General features: G+C 39.8%; 2 protein-coding genes and 1 long non-coding RNA gene across 4 annotated transcripts in view; 1 reads left to right on the forward strand and 2 right to left on the reverse strand.

The window, feature by feature from the left end:
* Positions 1–1,835: 1,835 nt before the first annotated feature.
* On the reverse strand, positions 1,836–9,896 carry KIAA1586 (KIAA1586 ortholog). The gene is given in 10 exon segments (XM_081519739.1): positions 1,836–2,583; positions 2,585–2,645; positions 2,648–2,685; positions 2,687–2,902; positions 2,904–3,150; positions 3,153–4,434; positions 5,652–5,732; positions 8,583–8,584; positions 9,425–9,506; positions 9,813–9,896. Coding segments are annotated over 10 exon segments (2,337 nt in total). The 5' UTR covers positions 9,855–9,896; the 3' UTR covers positions 1,836–2,297.
* A 1,849-nt stretch (positions 9,897–11,745) lies between these two features.
* On the forward strand, positions 11,746–25,450 carry LOC145517408 (uncharacterized). The gene is made up of 3 exons (XR_014062021.1): positions 11,746–11,861; positions 21,956–22,052; positions 22,763–25,450. It is a non-coding gene; the product is annotated as an uncharacterized LOC145517408 (long non-coding RNA).
* The window catches only part of BEND6 (BEN domain containing 6), a 61,406-nt gene continuing 53,507 nt past the window's right edge, over positions 18,980–26,878 (reverse strand). For both annotated transcript variants that reach the window (XM_081519756.1, XM_081519757.1), the window contains exon 7: positions 18,980–20,223. The gene's annotated coding sequence lies outside the window, so the exon portion shown is untranslated. The remainder of the gene's footprint in view (positions 20,224–26,878) is intronic.

A 26,878-nucleotide genomic window follows, 5' to 3' on the forward strand; every position in this document is an offset into this window, starting at 1 on the left:
TATTTGGCTAGCATTCCTGTTGTTGCAGGAAAATCTTGAACTAGTGATAATGGTATAGTAAGTTCTTTCACAATTCAACCAAGTGGCTGCTGCTAAGTCATTTCAGTCGTGTCCGACTCTGTGCGACCCCGTAGACGGCAGCCCACCGGGCTCCGCCGTCCCTGGGATTCTCCAGGCAAGAACATTGGAGTGGGTTGCCATTTCCTTCTCCAGTGCATGAAAGTGAAAAGTGAAAGTGAAGTCGCTCAGTCGTGTCCGACTCTTAGCGACCCCATGGACCGCAGCCTACCAGGCTCCTCCATCCATGGGATTTTCCAAGCAAGAGTACCGGAGTGGGGTGCCATTGCCTTCTCCACAACCAAGTGGCAGAGATCACGAAATTTACTGTCTTTTAGTTTGTTCAGCAATCCTCCTATAAGCTGACATTGATTCATAGCACTTAACACTTAACAACTGTACTCATGACATCTCTCAGAGAAACCATTTCAGAAAACAGAGCCCAAATACTTTCAAACTGTATCAAACAGTGGAACAAAGAAATAAGGGAAACACTAGACTCATTTAAAAATTCCAGTGAAATCTGACATTGACCTAACCTAACTGGAACACCAGTTATTGTGACAAAAAGTTTTTTTTTTTCTCATCTAGCTGAAACTCTTTTGATAATTAATTAAAATATAGCTATACACATTTGATTTCTCAGGCCATGAACTGAAGTTATTACTTCATAAGCTTTTAAGTCTCATGAGACAAAAGGTACTCCAAGTGTTCCTAGGAGAGCAACTCTTCTGTTACATAACTCATCTAAAGCTAAAGAAAAGGACTTGTAATTTTTCAGCTTTTGAATCAATTAATCTTTAATACTGTTATAAATTTCTGTATTCCACAAGCAATGTTTGGTGACAACGAAAGACTGTATTTTTTTTCAAAAGATATTTTTAGGCTTTAACTCATAAATTTCTAACAATTTCTGTAACTGAAATAATTAATATTACTATCTATCTACGTAAAGCTAGTTATTTTTCATGCAAGAATTCAAGCTGTTTCATATCTGGCCAGATTTAACATACTCAATCCTTTAAAAAATTTTGTTGGATATTTCACTGAGATTTCAGGTGCCTAAATTTCAATTCTTTTTTGACCTTTGAAAGGTAACTTCATTCATTCATTCATTATGCATTTGCTGGAACTGTCTCAATATTGTCGACTTTACTGTCTTATTTTTTGTTAGATTATAGCTTGTTTTTCTCTGCTGTAACAAACTGCAATCATCATTCACTGTGATGATGCCACACACCTTCCTCCAGTCCTTCTGTTTACTGTCCTAGGTGCAGTACCAGCTTCTGCAGCTCTACTTGTTCTTTTTCAGTATGCCCTCATTTTAAACTAAAAATTGTTCATATTCATGTATAAAATAGAAAAATAATTAAGCATCTTATTTTAACCACCAATTCTGATTTTCAAAAGGAATCACTATGATTCCTTTTGTCAACCTAAAATATTCAGATAAACACACTGTTACATCGATTCAAAGGAAAAAATAATTTACACTGAATACACCCACTGACACTAACTCAGTGATGTTTATATGTAATACTAGACTTGGCACACTCCAACAACCACACCTTAAGCAAGATAACAAACTTAAAATATAGTTTTTAAAAAACAAGTAAGTTGAGTTCAATAAAATAATTTACACTATTTTCTTTATATTTAATTAAAATTAAATATTTGCTTCCTTAGTCCTACTGATTTCAAATGTTAATAGGCATATGTTGCTAGTGGTTACCATATCTGATAACCCAGATAAGGAAATAAGACAAAAGCCACAAGGATTGTAGTTTTTATTCTATTTCTCTTTTATTTGCTATAACTTTCAGGGCTTAGAAGTAATCTGGGTTATACTACTCTTTTATAGCCTTACTAAAACAAAGCAAAAGTGGAATCATTGGATGTTCTTATAGAGTCCATGAAATACATATTCTGCCTACTCTAGCAGACATGGGCCAATGTCTAAAAACCCATTGCTCCTAAAATCAATCAACTTTATCTCTTTGAAGACTGTCTTTAAACAGCAATATACTGATAAAAGTTTAACAACTGACTTTCAAAATAAAAATTATGTGTATATAAGGTGTGCAGAACACACAACTTACAGATAATAAATCATACACAATCCTATTTCTGACCAGCTTGCAGGATCTTAGTTTCCCTACCAGGGATTGAACCAAGGCCACAGCAGTGAAAGCACCGAGTCCTAACCACTGGACCACAAGGGAATTCCAACACAACACCCTTCACTGTAAGTTCCAGAGAGCCCGCTGATTCTCATAGGCTTTTGTTGACTTTTGCCTGACTCTCCTATCTATAGCTAACCTGTGGTTGCAGTTTGACCATGATTTTACAAAGGCAGTTGCATCCCAACCAGCTAACTCTTTTTCTAACAAATTTATTGGCATTAAATCAGATATATGACCTATAGTTAAACTGTTTCTCACCCTTGTAAAAATTATGGTCATTAAATTGAAACCTCTCAGCTTCAGCACTACTTCAGCACTACTGACTACAATGGTGCTAACTATTAGCTTTTGGTATGGTTTTAGGAATTGAAACATTGTTTGACTTTACATTATTTACAAATTCCCAAAATCATTCAAATCAATTTTAAATTTTAAAATTTCACACAAATAATTTTTTTTCATCAGTTATCCATGGTGAAGTTGTTTCTTCATAAGGCCATGTAGAAGGTTCTAGCAAATCAAAATAATTAAAAATACTTTCATCGTGCTTTCTGTTAGATAAAAGACATAAGTTCAGGTGTTGAATTATATTTTCTAATAACATGTTCCTAGGAAGGGCATTAAATTTATTATTTTTATTAAATGGAATATCTTTAAATTTATGATTTAATCAAACCTTTGATTTGAGATTCATGCTTTCCAGTACCAATTTTTAAATTTTCCAAGGTTTTTATTGTGCACTTGATCAATTTTTGTGCTTTCTGAATGTCAGTTGAGCTTGACTGTAGTGCAGTTAGAAGTAGTCAAAATTCTTCAAGAATGTCAATCATTAAAGCAAAGTCTTACAAGAAATTAATGTTAGCTAACCTCTTTGCCAAACCAGAATGCAAATGAGAGAAATGCAGATATATACAGGGTATGCATGCCACACAGCAGTAGCAGGTTGTAGACTACAAGCTGCCTACTTTGGTACCTTTACCTGGCCAATTTTAATGATTTAAATTTCAAGATCTTTAGGTACATTCCCTAAAAGCTTGTTTTGATTTTTATGAGGTAGATGATAATTGGAACAACTTTTATCGAGAAATATTTTTAAATGATTCACTGGTTTTATTTCAGATATTGAATCATCAAGTGACAAATGCAATCGATGGTTTAAACAGTTCCAAATAATAACTTCAGGAAAATTTTCTAACAACTTTGTGGCTACTCCAGACTTTCTACCCAGCATTGTATTAGCACCATCAGGACAAAATGCAATTAAATTTGCTTTCAAATATTCATTAGTGAAGCCACAATCATTTGAAGTACTCAATAACGTATTGAAGATACATTCTGCTGTAGCTGACACCAGTTCCTTTAAAGTAACAAACAACATAACTGGTGCAGGAGCTGACTATACTGTGCACTGGACATAAATCACGGGGGTCCTTTTCTTTGAAACTGTGGATGCCTCATCAACTATAACACAGATTTTAGCCTTCTCTTCTATAATATCCTTAAATATTGTCATCTTCATTTCTTCTGTGACATGCTCTGCTATTCTCATCCCATTTCTGTCTTGTAATTCTATTGCCTCTGCAATAGCAGACAAAGGTCTATTATGTTTTCCTAAACTATAAACTGTCTTCAAAACTTTTACAGTAGCATCAATATTTTTATTACTTTACTTATGCATTAAATTAGAAACTGAGTCATTAATTGATTCCTTTAACAAATCCTGAATTTTACCATGGGCTTTAGAAACATCATGCTCCTTAGTTTTTTTCCACAGAGAAGCTTGTCCAGTAGTTTTATTACTGCCATTAGGGGTTACCAAACATGCAATCCACTTCTTGGACATGTGGACATGGTCTTCTGCTTTTGATCCCAAATGCTGAACTGTTGAGCAATCCTTACAACCTAATTTACCTTCTTTTATTTCAAGCCATTTGTACTGTTCTGTAAACATAACCACTTGTTTTTCATTCCAACAATCTGGAAGCACAAGATTATCCATTTTTTCCTTTGATGAAGATGATGGCTTTTCTTCAATCACTGGTTGTTCAGCATATTTGAAATCCGATTCCTTTGACTTAGACAACCCACAATAGTTCTTATTACTATTGCTACTTCCTGTATCTGTTTTCACCTTCTTCACATTTAAAAAATGCAAAAAATCACCCTGTCATTTTGGCATCTTAGGGAACAAAATCTGAAAAATAATTTTACAAATATAAGTAAAATTTATGATAACACTTTTAGGGTTAATGCAAAAAGTTCTGTTAATGATTTCTTAATATAATTCTAGAAATAAAATTTAAACTAGAATACTTACCTTGATTTTCAGTTTGTGCCTATAACTTCAATGACCTGTAATTTCTTGAAAAATCCACTATCAGTTTTTTAAATTCTATAGCCAATAATAATGTCACAAAATCTGACTTAATTTTTGATTATCACCCAATTCAACATAAAAGTTGTTCATATTATTTACAAGTAAAGATAGTTCTAATGTGAAAAATGGTTGATATTTTCATGTACATGATTAAGAACAAAGTTAAATTTTTTGTACAGAATAGAGTCTAGTAGTTAGAGACATACCACATTTTTAAGCTTAATCCATATTAAGATTTCATCTGTCACTTTCTTCAGTTTAGACAATCAACAAATAATAATCCAACCCCTGCTTTGCAGCTTGTCAACTACCTCGCTGAAAATGCTCCCATCATCTTTCAGGAGCATACCATTATACAGTGTTTCTACCACATAGTACAACAGGTGTAAATAACCTCAAGTGTGCAGACATTAGGTTATGGAGAGGTTTGCACATCTATTACCTTAAATGTAATGATAACCTATTTACTTTTAAATTTTTATACACTTGAACTTTTTAATTGAAGTACAGTTGATTTACAATGTTGTGTTAGCTTCTGGCTTACAGCAAAGTGATTCAGTTATATATATTCTTTTCCATTATAGGTTATTACAACACACAATAGGTCCTTGTTGTTTATCTTCTTTATATATAGAAGTTTGTATCTGCTAATTCCAAACTCCTAATTCATCCCTCCCTCTTCTTTCCCTTTCGTAACTTTAAGTTTGTTTTCTATCTCTGTAAGTCTATTTCTGTCTTGTAAATAAGTTCATTTGTATCATATTTTAGATTCCATATGTAACTAATATCATACTTGTCTTGTGCTTGTCTTTCTGACTTATTTCACTTAGTATGATAATCTCTAGGTCTATCCATGTTGATGCAAATGGCATTACTTCATTCTTTTTTATGGCTGAGTTATACCTGAAGTTTTAATAATATCTATGTTTAACAATCAGTTCAAATTTAACAACCGATTCTTGCAAGCCAGTTCAAGCCATGTCCAGAACATACTGCACTTAATGACAGAACTGAAGAAACACAAACATACTTACATCACTATAATAGGTTCTAGGCTCTTTATCATCACCACAGATCAGATCAACATATTCAAGAACAGGTCTTGACGGTCTCTCCTAAAAAAGAAGTCAGCAAACTTACCAGTCATGAACAATCATTGAAACCACATGTACATTTACAATCACTGGGGTTTTTTGGTTGGAATTAGCAAGAATTCCTATGAAGAGGAGGCCTCACAGGTGGCACAAAATAATCAGAAACAGAAGCAGCAGAAGTAAAGATTCAGAGAAGACCAATATGCAAAATGACAAAACCCAACAAGATCCTAAATATACATAGAGCGGAAAAGGCCATGTACTCCTTGGAAATACGAAAACAGTCCAAGGATAATGTTAAAAATACAGATATCATGGTACAGTATTTTATAACTGGGATGGTTATCAAAATCTTTTAGATCTCTAAGCTCAAAATCATGGAGTTCTTTGATAGTTCGGCTTCATCCTCTTTATCCTTATAAAATCAAATATCAAATTTTCTCAATCCTTTCCTTACACACATACTGCCTTCAATATCAATAAGGCCTTAAATACTCCAGTCAAAACCTAGATTTTATTCTACAGGCAAAGGAATCAAGTTAGTAGTGTTGAGATGGGAACCACGTTAGAGATATGTTTCAGGAAGATTAGCAGAGTATGAAATGGGGGATGATTAGCTAACAAGATAACCAATCCAGACAGACAGTAATGTAGTACTAACGTAGAGTGAGGGCAAGGAGAACAGTGAGCCGGCTGGTGGCCTCTTCTGTAGTACACTGGACTTCAGAAAAATTATGCCAAAGATACCGGTGCTCTCTGTACTCCCCAATTTTCATCAATTCTTTCTCTCAGCATATTGTGTTTCAGTTCAGTTCAGTCACTCAGTCATGTCCGACTCTTTGAGACCCCATGGACTGCAGCACGCCAGGCTTCCCTGTCCATCACCAGCTCCCAGAGCTTGGTCAAACTCATGCCCATCGAGTCAGTGATGCTATCCAACCATCTCATCCTCTGTTGTCCCCTTCTCCTCCTGCCTTCAATCTTTCCCAGCATCAGGATCTTTTCCAAGGAGTCAGATTTTCACATCAGGTGGCCAAAATATAGGAGTTTCAGCTTCACCATCAGTCCTTCCAATGAATATTCAGGAATGACTTCCTTTAGGATGGACTGGTTGGATCTCCTTGCAGTTCAAGGGACTCTTAAGAGTCTTCTCCAACACCACAGTTCAAAAGCATCAATAAACAAGATTGTGTTTAGTTTGGGGTTTATATATATGACAATATACAGAGAGAATGCTATACCATAATGCAAACTGATGGCTGGAAAATTATATTTATATGAAAAAACTAAGAAACTTAAACCAGAATACATCAAGGAGTAACATTCTTCTTGATAAAAGATATAAAAAGAACACAAAAATTTTTTGTACCTGAGAACACAGAGCAGAGAGTTGTACCCAGTAGCATTTCATCTTTGCTGGATGGTACTATAAAAAACATAGTAATAAACACATCCCGATGGAACCCAGCATAGGATGGGGTGAAAGGAAAGTAAATTCTGATCTGAATGTAGCTTAAAATAGTATTGAATTATAATTTTTCTGTGGCACCATTTAAATGCAACAGGAATATTTTTACTAGATTCTTCTCGTATCGTAATTCCACTCAGAACATATAATTCACTTCTTATGGAGCTGTCAAATTTTTAATCCTCTATTTGTAAACAAGGCTATTTCTATTTATAAGAGGTTCTATCAGGTTGGATATACACTCCTCTGGATGCAAAGATGCAAAAAATTCTCTATATTTAAAATAAATTTAAATTGAGTTCTAAACCTCAGCTGAACACAAGCTGATATATTAACGGTCAGAATTTATAACATAATTATGTGTTTAAATCTCAGAGTATGACACTAAAATTGTACCTATTTATTTTTCCAAATTAATTCTGTAGAATTTTACTGTATTTCTCAAAGTAAAGCACATATATCACAAACACTTATGTTACGCCTATCTAGAGGTACACAAAACACCATCAAAGTTACCATATCCTATTCATTGTCTTTACACCATAGACAGAAAGAATCTAAACTATTTTTCCTAATGACCCCTGCAGTCTTCTTTCCTAATGTTTTTCAGTATGAAAACAGATATCATGGCTCTTCAATTTCCACAGCTACATCATTTATTCCTCACCACATGGGGAGGCGATGTCAGCATATAGTTCTTGGTACCTCAAAGTTCCAAGTGTCAAAAAGAGAGTATCATATGAACGATTTTTGGGAAGAATGTCAAAGAAATGATCTGGTAAAGAATTTCTATATAACCCTAAGAAAACAACAAAAACAAAGTTACCACAATCCTTAGGGAGGGAATTTTGTTTGATTTAAAACTAAGTCATTCACATGGCTGCTCTAAGCCGACAGTAACTAAGAAACACACAAACGTTGGTTTCTGGGTTAACAGCAACCCAGTTAAAGAAAGACTATACTTTTAATAGCAAACCTCAACTAACTATCGGAGAAGGCAATGGCACCCAACTCCAGTACTCTTGCCTGGAAAATCCCATGGACAGAGGAGCCTTGTGGGCTGCAGTCCATGGGGTCGCTAGGAGTTGGACGCGACTGAGCGACTTCACTTTCACTTTTCACTTTCATGCATTGGAGAAGGAAACGGCAACCCACTCCAGTGTTCTTGCCTGGAGAATCCCAGGGCCGGGGGAGCCTGGTGGGCTACCGTCTATGGGGTCGCACAGAGTTGGACACGACTGAAGCAACTTAGCAGCAGCAGCAGCAGCAGCAACTAACTATAATATTCAAAAACAGTAGTTCACAGTAGACACATTTTCTAGCTAATTAAGATACTACTTTAAGCAGAGACTTTATAAAACTTAACAGTTTGGGATGGAAATTATCCTGAAATATATCACAACACCTCCTTCGGTTATTGCAACCAATGTTTTACCAACTATGTTCAGAGCTTCCTATACCCCTGCACCAACATTAAGGTTCCCAAGCCCCACCATCAAATCCTGATTCCATAGGTCTGGAGCGGGGAGCAGGATTCTGAACACTTCACTCACTAATGCTTGAAAACTCCGTCTGCTGCTAACTCGCTTCAGTCGTGTCCGACTCTATGCGGCCCCACAGACGGCAGCCCACCAGGCTCCCCTGTCCCTGGGATTCTCCAGGCAAGAACACTGGAGTGGGTTGCCATTTCCTTCTCCAGTGCATGAAAGGGAAGAGTGAAAGTGAAGTTGCTCAGTCGTGTCCGACTCTTAGCGGCCCCATGGACTGTAGCCTACCAGGCTCCTCTGTCCATGGGATTTTCCAGGCAAGAGTACTGGAGTGGGGTGCCATTGCCTTCTGACAGAAAACTCTGTCAGAAGGGGATAAACACAGAAAGATACAGGATGCTCCTGTGATGAGGGCCCCTCACTGTGAACCTGGCCTGCGGGACTGTGATGTAATAGGGTGAGGTCTTCAGGGCACCTGCCCCCACCCTACAGACACACCGCCCTGCTCCGCGGTGTCCAGTCTGATACCCACTCCTGCGCCCTGCTCCACGGTGTCCAGTCTGATACCCACCTCTGTGCCCTGCTCCGCGGTGTCCACTCTGATACCTACTCCTGTGCCCTGCTCCGCAGTGTCCAGTCGGTATGAGACGTCCACATGTTTGCTGGACGATGACTGAACAGGTGAGGGGTAATCACATCGCGGCTCGTCACGCACAATCTCTTACTTGGAAAAACCCAAATACCGCTGCTACTTATACTCACAAACTGGATGTCATCTTCATTTTCCTCCACGGTTGACTCGGACGCCTCAGGCCAAGCTGGAGGGACACATTCTATTACCTACGAAATAAGGCAAAACACGGTTATCCAGACAGCCACGGCTCGCAGGAGGCGATTTTTCCAAAGGGAATGAAAAGGCAGAGCTCTCGAGGAGACCGCCCGGAGCCCCCGCCCCCGCGACCCGCCGGAGAACAGCGCCTGCGCTGGGGACCGCAGGGCCCCCGTCAGCCCCTTCTCCCGAGGAAGGAAGCCTGCCCCCGGGGGCGACGGGCCTCGGATCCCGCGCCGCGCCCCCGGCTCCCCAGACCCCGGAGCCCAGGCTCCCCAGGACCCTAGAGCTCCCAAGTCCCAGGTCCCGCCCAGCACCTGCCGGACCCTGCACAAGGCCGGGCCCAGCCCACCACGCATTTCCGACCCTCCGTCTCCCCCCGTCGTCGCTGCCACCACAGCAAAAATGACCGCTAGCCTCGCCCGGCAGGGGCCGCCCGCTAGTGCAGCGGGGCCCAGCCTCCCTCGCACAGCGCCCGCCTCCTTTACCGCCTCCAGGGCCTCTGGGAACTGTAGTCCGCTTGGCCGGCCTCGCCGCAAAGGCCACTGGGAAATGTAGTTCCGACCGCGAGACCGCTCTGCGGGCGGAGTGGCAAGAACAATGAGCTATGGCACTTGCGCTCCTCCTAAAACCTGTGCTACTCAAGTAAAATCATAGGGGATCTTCCTTTCCCAGACCCCCTCTCTCTTTCTCTCTCTCTTTTAAACCAAAACTATCCTCTAGATACTTTCTAGTGAAGTAGTGGCCAGGATTTTGTTTATAATTGGTTAAGTTGCTCAACGGAGAAGGCAATGGCACCCCACTCCAGTACTCTTGCCTGGAAAATCCCATGGACAGAGGAGCCTGGTAGGCTGCAGTCCATGGGGTCGCTAAGAGTCGGACATGACTGAGCGACTTCACTTTCACTTTTCACTTTCATGCGTTGGAGAAGGAAATGGCAACCCACTCCAGTGTTCTTGCCTGGAGAATCCCAGGGACAGGGGAGCCTGGTGGGCTGCCGTCTATGGGGTCGTACAGAGTCGGACACGACTGAGGTGACTCAGCAGCAGCAAGTTGCTCAATCCTGTCTGACTCTTTGCAGCCCCATTGACGGCGGCCTGCCAGGCTTCCCTGTCCTTCACCATCTCCCGGAATTTGCTCAAGCTCCTGTCCATTGAGTCGATGATGTGATGCCATCCAACCATCTCATCCTCTGTTGTTCCCTTCTCCTCCTGCCTTCAATCCTTCCCAGCATCAGGATCTTTTCCAATGATGAGTCAGTTCTTTCCATCAGGTGGCCAAAGTACTGGAGTTTCAGCTTCAATATCAGTCCTTCCAATGAATATTCAGGGATGATTTACTTTAGGATGGACTGGTTGGATCTCCTTACAGTCCAAGGGATTCTCAAGGATCTTCTCCAACACCTCAATTGGAAAGCATCAATTCTTCATTGGCTCAGCCTTCTTTATGGCCCAACTCTCACATCCAAACAACTGTAAATAGATGAAATGTGTAAAAACCAGTATTAACTGAGAACATGCAGAGCTTTTTCTCCTTTCCCATCAGTCTGTAGTCTGACAAACCTGTATCGCCACAGAATCACCTTTATGATCTGATACTGGCCTGCAGTAAGCAAGGTCATACAGTGGTGGAACCATGGGGTATCTAACGGAATATGAATGCCATTATTATGAGATTTTAGGGAAGGGTGTAGGTAGGTGAAATGTTGGTGAATCAGTGTTCTCATAGGGTCACAGGCAACTTTAGGGCCATGTGTAAAGAGTTCAATATTAGGTCTGGGTTGCAAAGGGTATTGCCAATTTGGGAACTTTAAGTTAATATAGATACTTGATACATATATATATATACTTAATTTAGATCATTTGATGTGTTCAGAAACTCCTGCGCTGGGCATGAGATAGGCTGGTTCTCTGTGTCAAAGAGACCAGCCAACAGAAGGGTATTACACTCTTCCTGATATATTTGCAAAGAACAAAGTGTCTCATACTGATTTTAGAGAACAAAGTTTCTCGTTGAGTAGGTAAAAAGCGGTAGCTATCAAAGCCACTTCGACATTGTGCAGTTTCTTTGGGAAAAATCTTGTCCCTTGTTAATGTTTCAGCTGACTTTATGTATGCGAGTTATTTTTGCCCAGTAGACATTTAATTTCTTGTGGGAGATCTCTTCTGCCAGTGTAAATGAGAACATGACATTATGTTCATAGCTGGTATTAGATTCAACTGTTGTTTTTTTGTTGTTGTTCATTTTCAGAAATTGCACAAAGAGTGCACAAAAAGTACAGATGTGTTTGTTCCAACTAAATTTGGGGCTTGTAGAGGAAGTTGAGAACAGGATGACCTTCACAATGACCTCCCCGAAAGCTACAGGTAAAGTAAACATTTTTAAATCTCTTAAATGTCTAGGAGAGATTTGCATTTAAAAGGTTTTCCTAATATTCTAATAAGTGTTCAGTAGAAATGTGCTGTGATAGTTTGCTGGCAGTGGGGTGAGGGGTGGGGATTGGCAGGGGACGGGGGTGAGGGATGGTGGAGGATAGTTCAGTTAAGCTCTTAGAAAACAGCAGCCAAGTATGTGTCTAGAGCCTCAATTCAGTTTGGTAATTGTTGAGGGGATAGTCTTTTCCATTTAGGATACTCAGATGGCACTAATGGTAAAGAACCCACCTGCCCATGCAGGAGATGTAAGAGACGCGGTTTGGGTTGTAAGGGGTTGGGAATATCCCCTAGAGGAGGAAATGGCAACCCACTCCAGTATTCTTCCCTAGAGAATCCCATGGACAGAGGAACCTTGTAGGCTACAGTCCATGGGATAGCAAAGAGCCAGACACAACGGAGCGACTAAGCACAGCACAGCATAGCTATGACTAACAATGCTGAGCATCTTTTTATGGGTTCCTTTGCCATTGGCTTCCCTAGTGGCTCAGATGGTAAAGAATCTGCCTGCAATGCGGGAGACATGGGTTTGATCCCTGGGTTGGGAAGATCCCCTGAAGAAGAGAATGGCTACTCACTCCAGTATTCTTGGGGCTTCCTAGATGGCTCAGTGGTAAAAGAATCCACCTGCCAATGCAAGATATGCAGTAGACATAAGTTTGATCCCTGAGTCACGAAGATCCCCTGGAGAAGGAAATGGCAATCCATTCCACTGTTCTTGCCTGGGAAATCTCTTGGACAGAGATGCCTGGCAGGCTACAGTCCTTGGGATTGCAAAAGAGTCAGACATTATTTAGTGAATAAAAAACAACAGCAAGTATCTTCATTGATAGTGTCTGTTAAGACCTTCTGTTCATTATTTAAATGGGTTATTTATTTTCTTTTTTTAAATATATATACTGTATTGAAGTATAGTTGACTTACAATGTTTCAAGTACACAGTAAGGTGATTCAGTTATACAAATACACATTATTATTTTTGAAATTATTACAAGGTTATTACAAGATATTGACTATAGTTCCCTGTGCTGTATAGTAAACCTTTGTAGCTTGTTGAACATTTATTTATTTTTTTTAATTTTAATTAATTTATTTATTTAATTGACTTAGTTATTTTAGTTGGATGCTAATTACTTTACAATATTGTAGTGGTTTTTGCCATACATTGACATGAATCAGCCATGGGTTTACATGTGTTCCCCATTCTGAGCCCCCTCCCACCACCCTCCCCATCCTATCCCTCTGGGTCATCCCATTGCACCAGCCCTGAGCACTTGTCTCATGTATCGAATCTGGACTGGAGTTCTGTTTCACATATGATAATATACATGTTTCAATGCTATTCTCTCAGATCATCCCACCCTCACCTTCTCCCACAGAGTCCATAAGACTGTTCTATGCATCTGTGTCTCTTTTCCTGTCTCACATATAGGGTTATCATTACCATCTTTCAAATTCCATATATATGCATTAGAATACTGTATTGGTGTTTTTCTTTCTAGCATACTTCACTCTGTATAATGGGCTCCAGTTTCATCCATCTCAATAGAACTGATTCAAATGTATTCTTTTTAATGGCCAAGTAATATTCCATTGTGTACATGTACCAGGACTTCCTTATCCATTCGCCTGTTGATGGACATCTAGGCTGCTTCCATGTCCTGGCTATTATAAACAGTGCTGCGATGAACATTGGGGTACACGTGTCTCTTTCAATACTGGTTTCCTCAGTGTGTATGCCCAGCAGTGGGATTGCTGGGTCATATGGCAGTTCTATTCCCAGTTTTTTTAAGGAATCTCCACACTGTTCTCCATAGTGGCTGTACTAGTTTACATTCCCACCAACAGTGTAAGAGGGTTCCCTTTTCTCCACACCCTTTGCAGCATTTATTTCTTGTAGACTTTTGTATAGCAGCCATTCTGACTGGCGTGAAATGGTACCTCATTGTAGTTTTGATTTGCATTTCTCTAATAATGAGTGATGTTGAGCATCTTTTCATGTGTTTGTTAGCCATCTGTCTGTCTTCTCTGGAGAAATGTCTGTTTAGTTCTTTGGCCCATTTTTTGATTGGGTCGTTTATTTTTCTGGAATTGAGCTGCAGGAGTTGCTTGTATATTTTTGAGATTAATTCTTTGTCCATTGCTTCGTTTGCTATTATTTTCTCCTATTCTGAAGGCTGTCTTTTCACCTTGCTTATAGTTTCCTTTGTTGTGCAAAAGCTTTTAATTTTAATTAGGTCCCATTTGTTTATTTTTGCTTTTATTTCCAATATTCCAGAGGGTGGATCATACAGGATCCTGCTGTGGTTCATGTCAGAGAGTGTTTTGCCTATGTTTTCCTCTAGGAGTTTTATAGTTTCTGGTTTTATGTTTAGATCTTTAATCCATTTTGAGTTTATTTTTGTGTATGGTGTAAGAAATTGTTCTAGTTTCATTCTTTTACAAGTGGTTGACCAGTTTTCCCAGCACCACTTGTTAAAGAGATTGTCTTTTCTCCATTGTATATTCTTGCCTCCTTTGTCAAACATAAGGTGTCCATAGGTGGGTGGATTTATCTCTGGGCTTTCTATCTTGTTCCATTGATCTATATTTCTGTCTTTGTGCCAGTACCATACTGTCTTGATGACTGTGGCTTTGTAGTAGAGCCTGATGTCAGGCAGGTTGATTCCTCCAGTTCTACTCTTCTTTCTCAAGATGGCTTTGGCTACTTGAAGTTTTTTATATTTCCATACAAATTGTGAAATTATTTGTTCTAGTTTTGTGAAAAATACTGTTGGTAGCTTGATAGGGACTGCATTGAATCTATAGATTGCTTTGGGTAGTATACTCATTTTCACTATATCGATTCTTCCAATCCATGAACACGGTATATTTCTCCGTCTATTTGTGTCCTCTTTGATTTCTTTCACCAGTGTTTTATAGTTTTCTATATATAGGTCTTGTGTTTCTTTCAGTTCAATTCAGCTCAGTCGCTCAGTCGTGTCTGACTCTTTGCAACCCCATGAATTACAGCACGCCAGGCCTCTCTGTCCATCACCAACTCCCGGAGTCTACCCGAACCCATGTCCATCGAGTCAGTGATGCCATCCAACCATCTCAGCCTCTGTTGTCCCCTTCTCCTCCTGCCCCCAATCCTACCCAGCATTAGGGTTTTTTCCAATGAGTCAACTCTTCGCACGAGATTGCCAAAGTATTGGAGTTTCAGCTTCAACATCAGTCCTTCCAATGAACACCCAGGATTGATCTCCTTTAGGATGGATTGATTGGGTCTCCTTGCAGTCCAAGGGACTCTCAAGAGTCTTCTCCAACACCACAGTTCAAAAGCATCAATTCTGCGGCGCTCAGCTTTCTTCACCGTCCAACTCTCACATCCATACATGACCACTGGGAAAACCATACCCTTGACTAGATGTACTTTTGTTGGCAAAGTAATGTCTCTGCTTTTAAATATGCTATCTAGATTGGCCATAACCTTCCTTCCAAAGAGTAAGCATCTTTTAATTTCATGGCTGCAATCACCATCAGCAGTGATTTTGGAGCCCAAAAAAATAAAGTCTGACACTGTTTCCCCATCTATTTCCCATAAAGTCATGGGACCAGATACCATGATCTTAGTTTTCTGAACGTTGAGCTTTAAGCCAATTTTTTCACTCTCCTCTTTCACTTTCATCAAGAGGCTCTTTAGTTCTTCTTCACTTTCTGCCATAAGGGTGGTGTCATCTGCATATCTGAGGTTATTGATATTTCTCCCGGCAATCTTGATTCCAGCTCGTGTTTCTTCCAGCCCAGCGTTTCTCATGATGTACTCTGCATAGAAGTTAAATAAGCAGAGTGACATATACAGCCTTGACGTACTCCTTTTCCTATTTGGAACCAGTCTGTTGTTCCATGTCCGGTTCTAACTGTCGCTTCCTGACCTGCATACAGGTTTCTCAAGAGACAGGTGAGATGGTCTGGTATTCCCATCTCTTTCAGAATTTTCCACAGTTTATTGTGATCCACACAGTCAAAGGCTTTGGCATAGACAATAAAGCAGAAATACATGTCTTTCTGGAACTCTCTTTCTTTTTCGATGATCCAGCGGATATTGACAATTTGATCTCTGGTTCCTCTGCCTTTTCTAAAACCAGCTTGAACATCTGGAAGTTCACGGTTCACGTATTGCTGAAGCCTGGCTTGGAGAATTTTGAGCATTACTTTACTAGCATGTGAGATGAGTGCAATTGTGCGGTAGTTTGAGCATTCTTTGGCATTGCCTTTCTTTGGGATTGGAATGAAAACTGACCTTTTTCAGTCCTGTGTCCACTGCTGAGTTTTCCAAATTTGCTGGTATATCGAGTGCAGCACTTTCACAGCATCATCTTTCAGGATTTGAAATAGTTCAACTGGAATTCCATCACCTCCACTAGCTTTGTTCGTAGTGATGCTTTCTAAGGCCCACTTGACTTCACATTCCAGGATGTCTGGCTCTAGGTGAGTGATCACACCATCGTGATTATCTGGGTCATGAAGATCTTTTTTGTACAGTTCTTCTGTGTATTGTTGCCACTTCTTCTTAATATCTTCTGCTTCTGTTAGGTCCATACCATTTCTGTCCTTTATCGAGCCTAGCTTTGCATGAAATGTTCCTTTGGTATCTCTAATTTTCTTGAGGAGATCTCTAGTCTTTCCCAATCTGTTGTTTTCATCTATTTCCTTGCATCGATCGCTGAGGAAGGCTTTCTTATCTCTCCTTGCTATTCTTTGGAACTCTGCATTCAGATGGGAATATCTTTCCTTTTCTTCTTTGCTTTTCGCTTCCCTTCTCTTCCCAGCTATCTGTAAGGCCTCCTCAGACAGCCATTTTGCTTTTTTGCATTTCTTTTCCATGGGGATTGTCTTGATCCCTGTCTTCTGTACAATGTCACGAACCTCTTTCCATAGTTCATCAGGCACTCTGTCTATCAGATCTAGTCCGTTAAATCTATTTGTCACTTCCACTGTATACTCATAAGGGATTTGATCTAGGTCATACCTGAATGGACCAGTGGTTTTCCCTACTTTCTTCAATTTAAGTCTGAATTTGGCAATAAGGAGTTCATGATCTGAGCCACAGTCTGCTCCCAGTCTTGTTTTTGCCAACTGTATAGAGCTTTTCCATCTTTGGCTGCAAAGAACATAGTATATCTGATTTCGGTGTTGACCATCTGGTGATGTCCACGTGTAGAGTCTTCTCTTGTGTTGTTGGAAGAGGGTGTTTGCTATGACCAGTGGGTTCTCTTGGCAAAACTCTATTAGCTTTTGCCCTGCTTCATTTTGTACTCCAAGACCAAACTTGCCTGTTATGCCAGGTGTTTCTTGACTTCCTACTTTTGCATTCTAGTCCCCTATAATGAAAAGGACATCTTTTTTGGGTGTTAGTTCTAGAAGGTCTTGTAGGTCTTCATAGAACCGTTCAACTTCAGCTTCTTCGGCATTACTGGTCGGGGCATAGACTTGGATTACTGTGATATTGAATGATTGCCTTGGAAACGAACAGAGATCATTTTATCGCTTTTGAGATTGCATCCAAGTACTGCCTTTCAGACTCTTTTGTTGACCATGATGGCTACTCCATTTCTTCTTGCCCACAGTAGTAGATATAATGGTCGTCTGATTTTAATTCACCCATTCCAGTCCATCTTAGTTCGCTGATTCCTAGAATGTCGACATTCAGTCTTGCTATCTCCTGTTTGACCACTTCCAATTTGCCTTGATTCATGGACCTAACATTCCAGGTTCCTATGCAGTATTGCTCTTTATAGCATCAGATTTTTCTTCCATCACCAGTGACATCCACAACTGGGTGATGTTTATGCTTTGGCTCCGTCTCTTCATTCTTTTTGGAGTTATTTCTTCCCTGATCTCTTGTAGCTTATTGGGCACCTACTGACCTGGGGAGTTCATCTTTCAGTGTCCTATCTTTTTCCCTTTTCATACTGTTCATGGGATTCTCAAGGCAAGAATACTGAAGTGGTTTGTTATTCCGTTCTCCAGTGGACCACACTTTATCAGAAAATGATGATAGTAAACTTCTATTCTGCCATCTTGCTGACCCGACAGCTGCAATACAATTGACTTCTATAAATTGATCTTGTATCTTGCATCTTTGCTGAACTCATTTTTTAGTTATTCTACTTTTTAGTTCTTTTTGGACACTCCATTAGATCATCAGCATAGATGAACCTGTTTTCTGTGTGTAAAGACAATGCTTCTGCTTCTTTTCTAATCTGAATGACTTTTATTTCTTTCCTTGGCTTACTGTACTAGTTAGAAGCTCCAAAATAATCTTGACTATATGTAGTGAGAATGAACATTCTTGATTTGTTCTTCCTTTAGAGGGAAAGCATTCTGTCTTCCATCATGAAGTATAATGTTAGCTGTAGCTTTTAACTGCTTTGTTAATTTTCAGATTTGGTACTTCCTGCAACACGTTGACTTTTTGACCCTCTATTTGACTATGACAGGGTTAACAGGAGCACTGATATTTGTTACTGACCCCCAGGATGATTAGCCCTTGCCAGGCTCCACCTCACAGTGACCAGGGTCCAAAGAATGAACATGGACATACACTTCCAGTAGGTGATCTATCAGGTGATCACACACTTGAAACCCAGAGAGCAAACAATGACATCGCAGATATTGAATTTAGAAAAAAATTCACCTCAGCTCTTTGACAAGCATATATGATCATTAAATATATGAAGCTTTTCAGTTTTTTAATCTTTTTAAAAAGTCTACAAATAATAAATGCTGAAGAGGGTGTGAAGAAAAGGGAACCGTCCTACACTGTTGATGGGAATGTAAATTGGTGCAGCTACTAAGGAGAACAGTATTGAGATTCCTCAAAAAACTAAAATTAGAGTTACCATCGGATCCAGCAATTCCACTTCTGGGCATATATCCAGACAGAACTTTGATCTGAAAAGATACTAATACAAGCAACCTTATGTTATGTAAAAAAATTATCAGCCTAGAAAATTATTTTCTCCCTGGATTTTTCACATTAATAAGAAACAAGCAAATGGTTTGTATATTTTCAATGAAATTTATTCATATTTAGTTAAAAGTAGCAAATGTTAACCTAAGTTATTTCCTTAAGAATATTTATTTTGTACAACCACATTGTTATCAAGCAACCGTTATGGAATGTTCCCGGGTCCACAGTACTGGACTTCGTAACTATCTTATGCATCCTCCTTTCCAAGTCTGAATGTGGCCTTATGCGCGGAAGAAGCATGGCTTGACAGTGCACAATTGTCACTTGTGACAACCTGATGTCAAATGAGAAGTCTATTGATAAAGACTATTTTATCTTTCATTCATTTACAAAATGGTATTTGTGTATGTGGCTAATTACTAAACCCATTTTTGTTTTCAATTATTTTCTCCTCTGAAACTATGAAAACAAATCAGTTAAAACTAAGCAATGTAGCAGTATAACCAATAAAAAACAAAGGCTTTTATCTTATATACAATGTTTTAGATGATAGTGATGCTTTATGTTACACACGTGTATTTAATATACTTTGGGCAATAAAAAGAAGCATGTAAACAAACAAACATAAAAAAGATTTTTTTTAAAAGTTGATGCATTGTTTTAACAATCAAAAACTTGCATTTATTTCTTTTTCAGGAGTACAGTAGAATAGGTTTATATTAAAATGAAAAGGTCTTCCTGTTCTTATTTTCTCAGATTCTTATTTTATAAATTTTATGTAATCTTATTGCTAAAATACTAGTAGTTCATTAAGTATAATTATCAGATTTTAGGCTGATTTTGTTGCTCTCATGTTTGTGAACACTGATTTTTTCACTGTTTATTTTCCAAACATGTGCTTAAACTAAAGATCCAAAAGCTAAAATGGAGAATCATTGGTAATAATAAATGTACAGGGATTGATCAGGACACTGATGAATCTTAGGGGTTAAAGTTTTTGTTGCTATGATAAGAGCTCTGATTATCCTGTTGGGTTAGCTGTACAGGGAAGCACTTTGGGGCAGGAAAGTGCATTATTTCCAAGGAACGATACTGCATGCTCGTGGGCCTGCTAGAAACTCTCTGGTTTGATGCATCACTGGTACTGAGGCTGGAGTCTACATGCAGCTTCTTCGTAAGCTTGTGCTCCAGTAGGATGGCCAGTGACGTCCTAGGTGCCTCTCAGCCTGTCCTTGCTCCTGTCCCTGTGCTCACTGCCAGGGAGGCTGCAGAGTCTCCAGCAAGAGCCAGTATTAGACTTACAACTGAAGGTGCTCTTGTTTCAGGAACCTAGGGTACCTATAAGAAGCAAGTAAAAAAAAAAACAAAAAAAAGAACATATTTATGTGAGAGTTCTTATAGTATTTTTAACAGTTGTTAGGTTTTTTTGTTTTTAAATGAGCTTCCCTGATAGCTCAGTGGCAAAGGAATTATTTTATGATCTACTCTGAAGAATTCCTGCATAGATAACAACTAAAATATTTAACATATATTTTTAATCTCAAATGACTTTTTAAAAATACTCGAACACACAAAGGAAAATTAACAATCCCCACATACTCACATTAAAAAATTATCTACAGTTCTCTTTGTCACTCTTCAGTAATACTCGCTGATTGTTTAAATACTAGGAAATTTCTCAAACCTACCTTACCTCTTTCACAGATACATGAGATTATATATATGTATATATGTATAAATATCTCACATCTTCTTTGCCCATTCATCTGTCAGTGAGCATTTAGGCTTCTTCCAATCTTGGCTACTGTAAATAATGCTTCTATGAACACAGGGGTACATATATCTTTTCTAATTACTGTTTTTGTTTTTTTTGGAAAAATACCCGAACTGTAATTGCTGGCTCATATGGTAGTTTTACTTTTTATTTTTTGAGGAACCTCCATACTGTTTTCCACAGAGGGTGTACCAATTTATCAGTCCACCAACAGTATATGAGGGTTCTCTTTTCTCCACCTCCTTGCCAACACTTGTTATTTGCTATATTTTTGGTAATAGCCATTCTGACAGGTGTGAGATGATATCTCGTTGTGGTTTTAATTTGTATTTCCCTGATGATTAGTGATGCTGAGCATCTTTTGATGTACCTTTTAGCCACCTGTGTGTCTTCTTTGGAAAAATGTCTATTCAGGTCCTCTATACATTTTTAAATGGGCCTGTTTGTTCTTTTGATGTTCAATTGTATGAGTTCTCTGTATTTTGGATATTAACTCCTATTGAGTATATTATTTACAAATATCTTCTCCCATTCAGTAGGGTGACTTTTTGTTTTGTTTATAGTTTTCTTCATTATTCTTTTTCCTTTCTTTGTTCTTTTCTTTGCTCTTCTTTTGCTTTCTTCCCTCTGGTTTGCTGAATATATTTAGAGTTACGTTTGGATTCCTTTCTCTTTTGGGGGGAATGTATTATGGATTTGTGTTTGTAGTTACCATAAGGTTTATATGAGTGTGCTCAGTCGCTTCAGTCGTATCTGACTCTTTGTGACCCCATAGACTGTAGCCTGCCAGGCTCTTCTGTCCATGGAATTTCCCAGGCAAGAATACTGGAGTGGGTTGCCATGCCCTCCTCCAGGGGATCTTCCTAACCCAAAGATCGATCCCATGTCTCCTGCATTGCAGGCAGGTTCTTTATCCACTGAGCCATCTGGGAAGCCTGAGGTTTATATATGGCATCCTATATATACACATAATTATTTTAAGTTGATAATCTCCTAAATTCAAATACATGCTAACAATCCTACATTTTTACTTCCTCCCCAGAGCGTGTCATTTTTTTTACATCATATTTATGTCTTTGTATTTTGTGTGCTCCTTAACTATTCAATATGGATGATTTTGTCTTTTAACTTTCATACTAGCATTACAAGTGGTGGGTATACTACCTTTACTGTCTGTTTGCTCTTACTGGTAAGTTTTTTTTCCTTGTGAAATTTTATCTTTCTAGTTTTTCTAGAAATATAATTCTATTTTCTGGTTTTCTGTTTTTTCTGTTTTTTCTTTTTCACTTAGAGAAGTCCCTTTAGAAGAACTACTCCAGAATTCTGGCTGTGAGAACCCCATGAACAGTATGAAAAGGCAAAAAGTTATGACACCGGAAGATGAGCCTCTTAGGTCAGAAGTTGTCTAATATGCTACAGAGGAAGAGAGGAGGTCGGTTGCTAAGAGCTCCAGAAAGAATGAAGTGAAGCGGCTGGGCCACACTGGAAATGACACTCAGTTGTGGATGTGCTGCTGCTGCTGCTGCTAAGTCGCTTCAGTCGTGTCTGACTCTGTGCGACCCCATAGATGGCAGCCCACCAGGCTCCGCAATCCCTGGGATTCTCCAGGCAAGAACACTGGAGTGGGCTGCCATTTCCTACTCCAGTGCATGAAAGGGAAAAGTGAAAGTGAAGTCGCTCAGTCGTGTCTGACTCTTCGAGACTCCATGGACTGTAGCCTACCAGGCTCCTCCGTCCATGGGATTTTCCAGGCAAGAGTACTGGAGTGGGGTGCCATTGCCTTCTCCAGTTGTGGATGTGTCTGGTGGTAAAAGCTTGATGCTGTAAAGAACAATATTGCATAGGAACCTGGAATGTTAGGTCCATGAATCAAGGTAAAGTGGATGTGATGAAGCAGGAGATGGCATGTGTGAATATTGATATTTTAAGAATCAGTGAACTAAAATGGACAGGAATGGGTTAATTTAACTCATATGACCATTATGTCTACTATTGTAGGCAAGAATCCAGTGGACTAAATGTAGTAGCCCTCATAGCCAACAAAAGAATAAAAAATGCAGCACAATCTCAAAAATGACATAATGTACTTGGTTTGTTTCCAAGGCAAATGATTCAGCATCACAGTAATCCAAGTCTATGCCTCAACCAGTAATGCAAAAGAAGGTGAAGTTGACTGGTTCTTTGAAGACCTACAACACCTTCTAGAACTAACATCAAAAACAGATGCCCTTTTCATCATTGGGGATTGGAATGCAAAAGTAGAAAATCAAGAGATAACTGGAGTAACAGACAAGTTTGACCTTGGAGTACAACATTAAGCAGGGCAAAGGCTCACAGAGTTTTGTCAAGAGAACACACTGATCCTAGAAAACACCCTCTTCCAACAACCAAAGAGACAACGTGACACATGGACATCATCAGCGAGCCAATATCAAAATCAGCGTGATTATAGTCTCTGCAGATGAAGATGGAGAAGCTCTATAGGTCAGCAAAAACAAGACCTGGAGCTGACTATGGCTCAGATCATGAGCTCCTTATTGCTTCAGGCTTAAATTAAAGAAAGTAGGGAAAACCACTAGGCAATCCAGGCATGACCTAAATCAATCTCCTTATGATTATACAGTGGAGATGATGAGTACATTCAAGGGGTTAGATCTGGTAGACAGAGTGCCTGAAGAACTATGGACAGAGATTTGTAATACTGTACAGGAGGCAGTGACCAAAACCATCCCAAAGAAAAAGAAAAACAAGTAGGCAAAGTGGTTTTCTGAGGAGGCTTTACAAACTGCTGAGCAAAGAAGAGAAGTGAAAGGTGAAGGAGAAAGGAAAAGACATACCCATTGAATGCAGAGTTCCAGAGAATAGTGAGACATAAGAAAGCTTAAATGAACAGTGCAAATAAATAAAAGACAGTAGAATGGGAAAGACTAGAGATCTCTTCAAGAAAACTGGAGATATAAACGGAATATTTCATGCAAGGAAATGAACAATACAGGGCAGAAATAGTAAAGACCTAACAGAAGCAGGAGCAATTAAGAAGAGGTGGCAAGAATACACAGAACTATACAAAAAAGGTCTTGGAGAACAAGATGGCGGAGGAGGAGATGGACATGGAGTACATCTCTCTTCACAGAAAAATCAGGAATACACCTTCACACACAGAAGTGCATAAAGACCACCAGCTGAGAGTGGACAAGAGTACCTGACCAGCGGAAAAGAATATATGGAACCATGCAAAAACTCATTAGGATGAAGGAACTAGGGGGAAAAACAGGAGTGTTACTGGGTCTGGACCTGCCTTCAGTGGGTGGGGGAACTGAAGCAGGGGTCTGATCCCCACATCGGGGCAATTGTCTGAGTCAGAGGAAAAACATTTAAGGCTGAGAGTGAAACAGTTGATCTATGTCAGCCTAAACGGCATGAGAATCAGACAATCCTTGCTGCAGCCATACATACCCTGGACAGGGACACAGGTCCCATACTTAGAAGGCGCAGTGGCTGGAAGCTGGAGCTTAGGGATTGTGGAGCAACCTCAGGGCAAGGGCTGCTGTCGACTGTGGAGAGACGGACAGAGAGGATGTGAGGGAGGAGACTGTGGTGGGAAATGCCAGTGGAGGAAAGCCAGGCAGCCATGGAAGCAAGGCGATACTGCTGAGTCACATGTAGGGGGTGGAGCCATCACCATAGCCTCTCTCCCCCCATACGTCAGCACTGGCAGCTGATCAATAGACAGGCTGGCCCATCGAATGCCTGAGGCACTGAACTACAGAGTAGGACCCTGCCCAGGGGGCCCCTTTAAGTGCCTGATGTGCTGATCTCCAGAGGAGGACCCCAGCCAGCGGAGCCCCTCGATGTGCCTGTCACTCAGAACAACAGAGAAGAACCCCTGGCAAGGGAACCCTCCAAGCACCTGAATGGGCGGAGCTGTGGAGAAAGGCCAGCCAAAGGGGCCTGCTGATCACCAGCTACCAGAGGCTTGAAAAAAGACTGATAGCGCCATAACTCCTGAGGCTGAGGCAGTCCATGTCCCTGCACACTTGTCAGGGTTCCCGTGACCCAAGTAGCTGCACCACCTTCACACTCAACCCTCACTGGGGCAGAGCTGCCACAGGCAAAGGAAAGTCTATGCACATGGGGTCACTTTGGCAGTGTCTGACTCTTTGGGACCCTGTGGACTGTGGCCTGGCAGGCTTCTCTGTCAGAGTGGTTCTTCAGGCAAGAATACTGGAGTGTACTGGCCAATACCGGTTGCCATACCCTTCTAGAGCACTGTATTTCCTGCTGCCCTCGCCACCAGCCCCCCTGAGTACCTGGTGCTGCCAGAACCCCTGTGACCCAAGCAGCTGCACCACCTCCACACCTGGCCCTCACAGGGGCAAACCCAAGCCCTCCAGGGCAACCTCAGGAGCAAACCCCAGTGGACGACCCACATGCAGAGGTGGAAAGAAAACTACAATTGAAACCCAGGGGCAGTGTGGCTAAGGAAGAAGACCGAAAACCTCCCCACCAGCTATACAAACTGCAGATGAAATCCACACGATCAACTAGACAGACTCTGTGTCTACGGAATATATAAAAGGACACTGAGAGCGCTCACAAAAGAAAACACACTAGTTCTGAGAGCTCTGGACACTGGAGGCAAGAACATACAGGAGTAGGACCAGACTAGAATCTGAGCTGCCCCCACAGCAGGTCTAGAGACCAGCCCAGCGTTAGAGGACATCCTAGGGGGGTGAGGTGGACTGTGACTCCCTGACAGCAGTAACTCAAGAAAAACATTTATTACTCTTATGTTTTGATGTGTTCTGTAGTTCTTTTGGATATTCTTTCTTTTTCTTTTTTTTCCTCTTTCTCCCCTCTCTGTTGTAGTTGTTGATTTTATTGGCACTATGAAATCTAATTAAGCTTTTGAGGTTTTTTTTTTAATCACACTTTATTATTATGAACCTCTGCTTCTACATTGGGCCTTTGCAGTTCTGTGGAGTTTTCATTTATTTTTTTTCTTCTTTCCTTTTCTTCTTCTTTTTTCTTTCCTCTTCTTTTTTTAAATTTTAAGTTTTTATTTTATTTATTTATTTTTTAAAATAAATTTATTTATTTTAGTTTTTAAGTTTTTAAGCCTATTGTTATTCTTTCTACATTTATTCCTTTGTTTTCTTTTTCCTACTGTTCTTTTCCCCTTGCAGTTAATCTTTAATGTATATAAATCTTCTCTATCTACCTCAATTTAACTTTGAATATCTATTCTTTCTTTGTTTTTTTTCTTTACTTTCCTCTCAACATATTTGCTAGTTTTGTTTTCTTTGCTTTAATCCTCAACTGGCACCTTGCTATAGTTTTGTTTTCCAGTTTGTGCTTTAGTTAGTTTTGTTCGTAACTGGTAGATATAATTTTTGGCTTCCTTTGTTCGCCAGGTCAATCTATTGTACTTTACTTTTGTTGGACTGTTCTGATTTTGCTTATGGGTGTATATGTATAGGTGTATATTCCATTATTTAATTATTTTGCCTGATTTTATAACTGCCATTTGTCTGGGGTTCATCTTTGGCTGTTCATTTTTGGGTATTTCTTTTAATCTCACTTAATGCCATAACAAACCACTTCTGGCATCTTCATTCCTGACCAGAGATCAAGCCCTGAGCCTTTGGAGTGGGGGCACTGACTCCAAGACCCCAGACTACCAGAGAACTAATCCTAGGGATTATCAAATAGTGAGAACTCCCACAAAGGAAACCACTTGAATACAAGACCCAGCATCAACCAACCACGAATTTGGTGCAGGATGCCTCATCCAAACAACAAAAAAACACAAAAATACAAACCCAATCATCAGCAAACAGGAATACCACATCACTCAGCCTTGCCTATCAGAGGAAAAACAACAACAACAAAAAAAAACAGCACAAATCTCATCCTATACGAAGTTTACACAAACCACGGCACCAACCTTAGGAGGGCAGAAACCAAAAGAAAGAAAGTATTCAACCTTGAAGCCTGGGAAAAGGAGACCTCAAACACAATAAGTTTAAGAAAAATAATGAAATGGCAGAGAAATACTGCACAAATGAGTAAACAAACTAGAAACACAGAAGCCAAAATAAATGAAGAGGAAATAGGCAACCTACCTGAAAAAGAATTCAGAATAATGATAGTAAAGATGATCAAAAACCTTAAAAACAGAATGGAGAAAATGAAAGAATCAATTAACAATGACCTAGA

Source organism: Giraffa tippelskirchi, chromosome 8 (genome assembly GCF_054371585.1).
Source record: "Giraffa tippelskirchi isolate mGirTip1 chromosome 8, T2T-mGirTip1v1.2.pri, whole genome shotgun sequence".
Taxonomy (NCBI): Eukaryota; Metazoa; Chordata; class Mammalia; order Artiodactyla; family Giraffidae; genus Giraffa; species Giraffa tippelskirchi.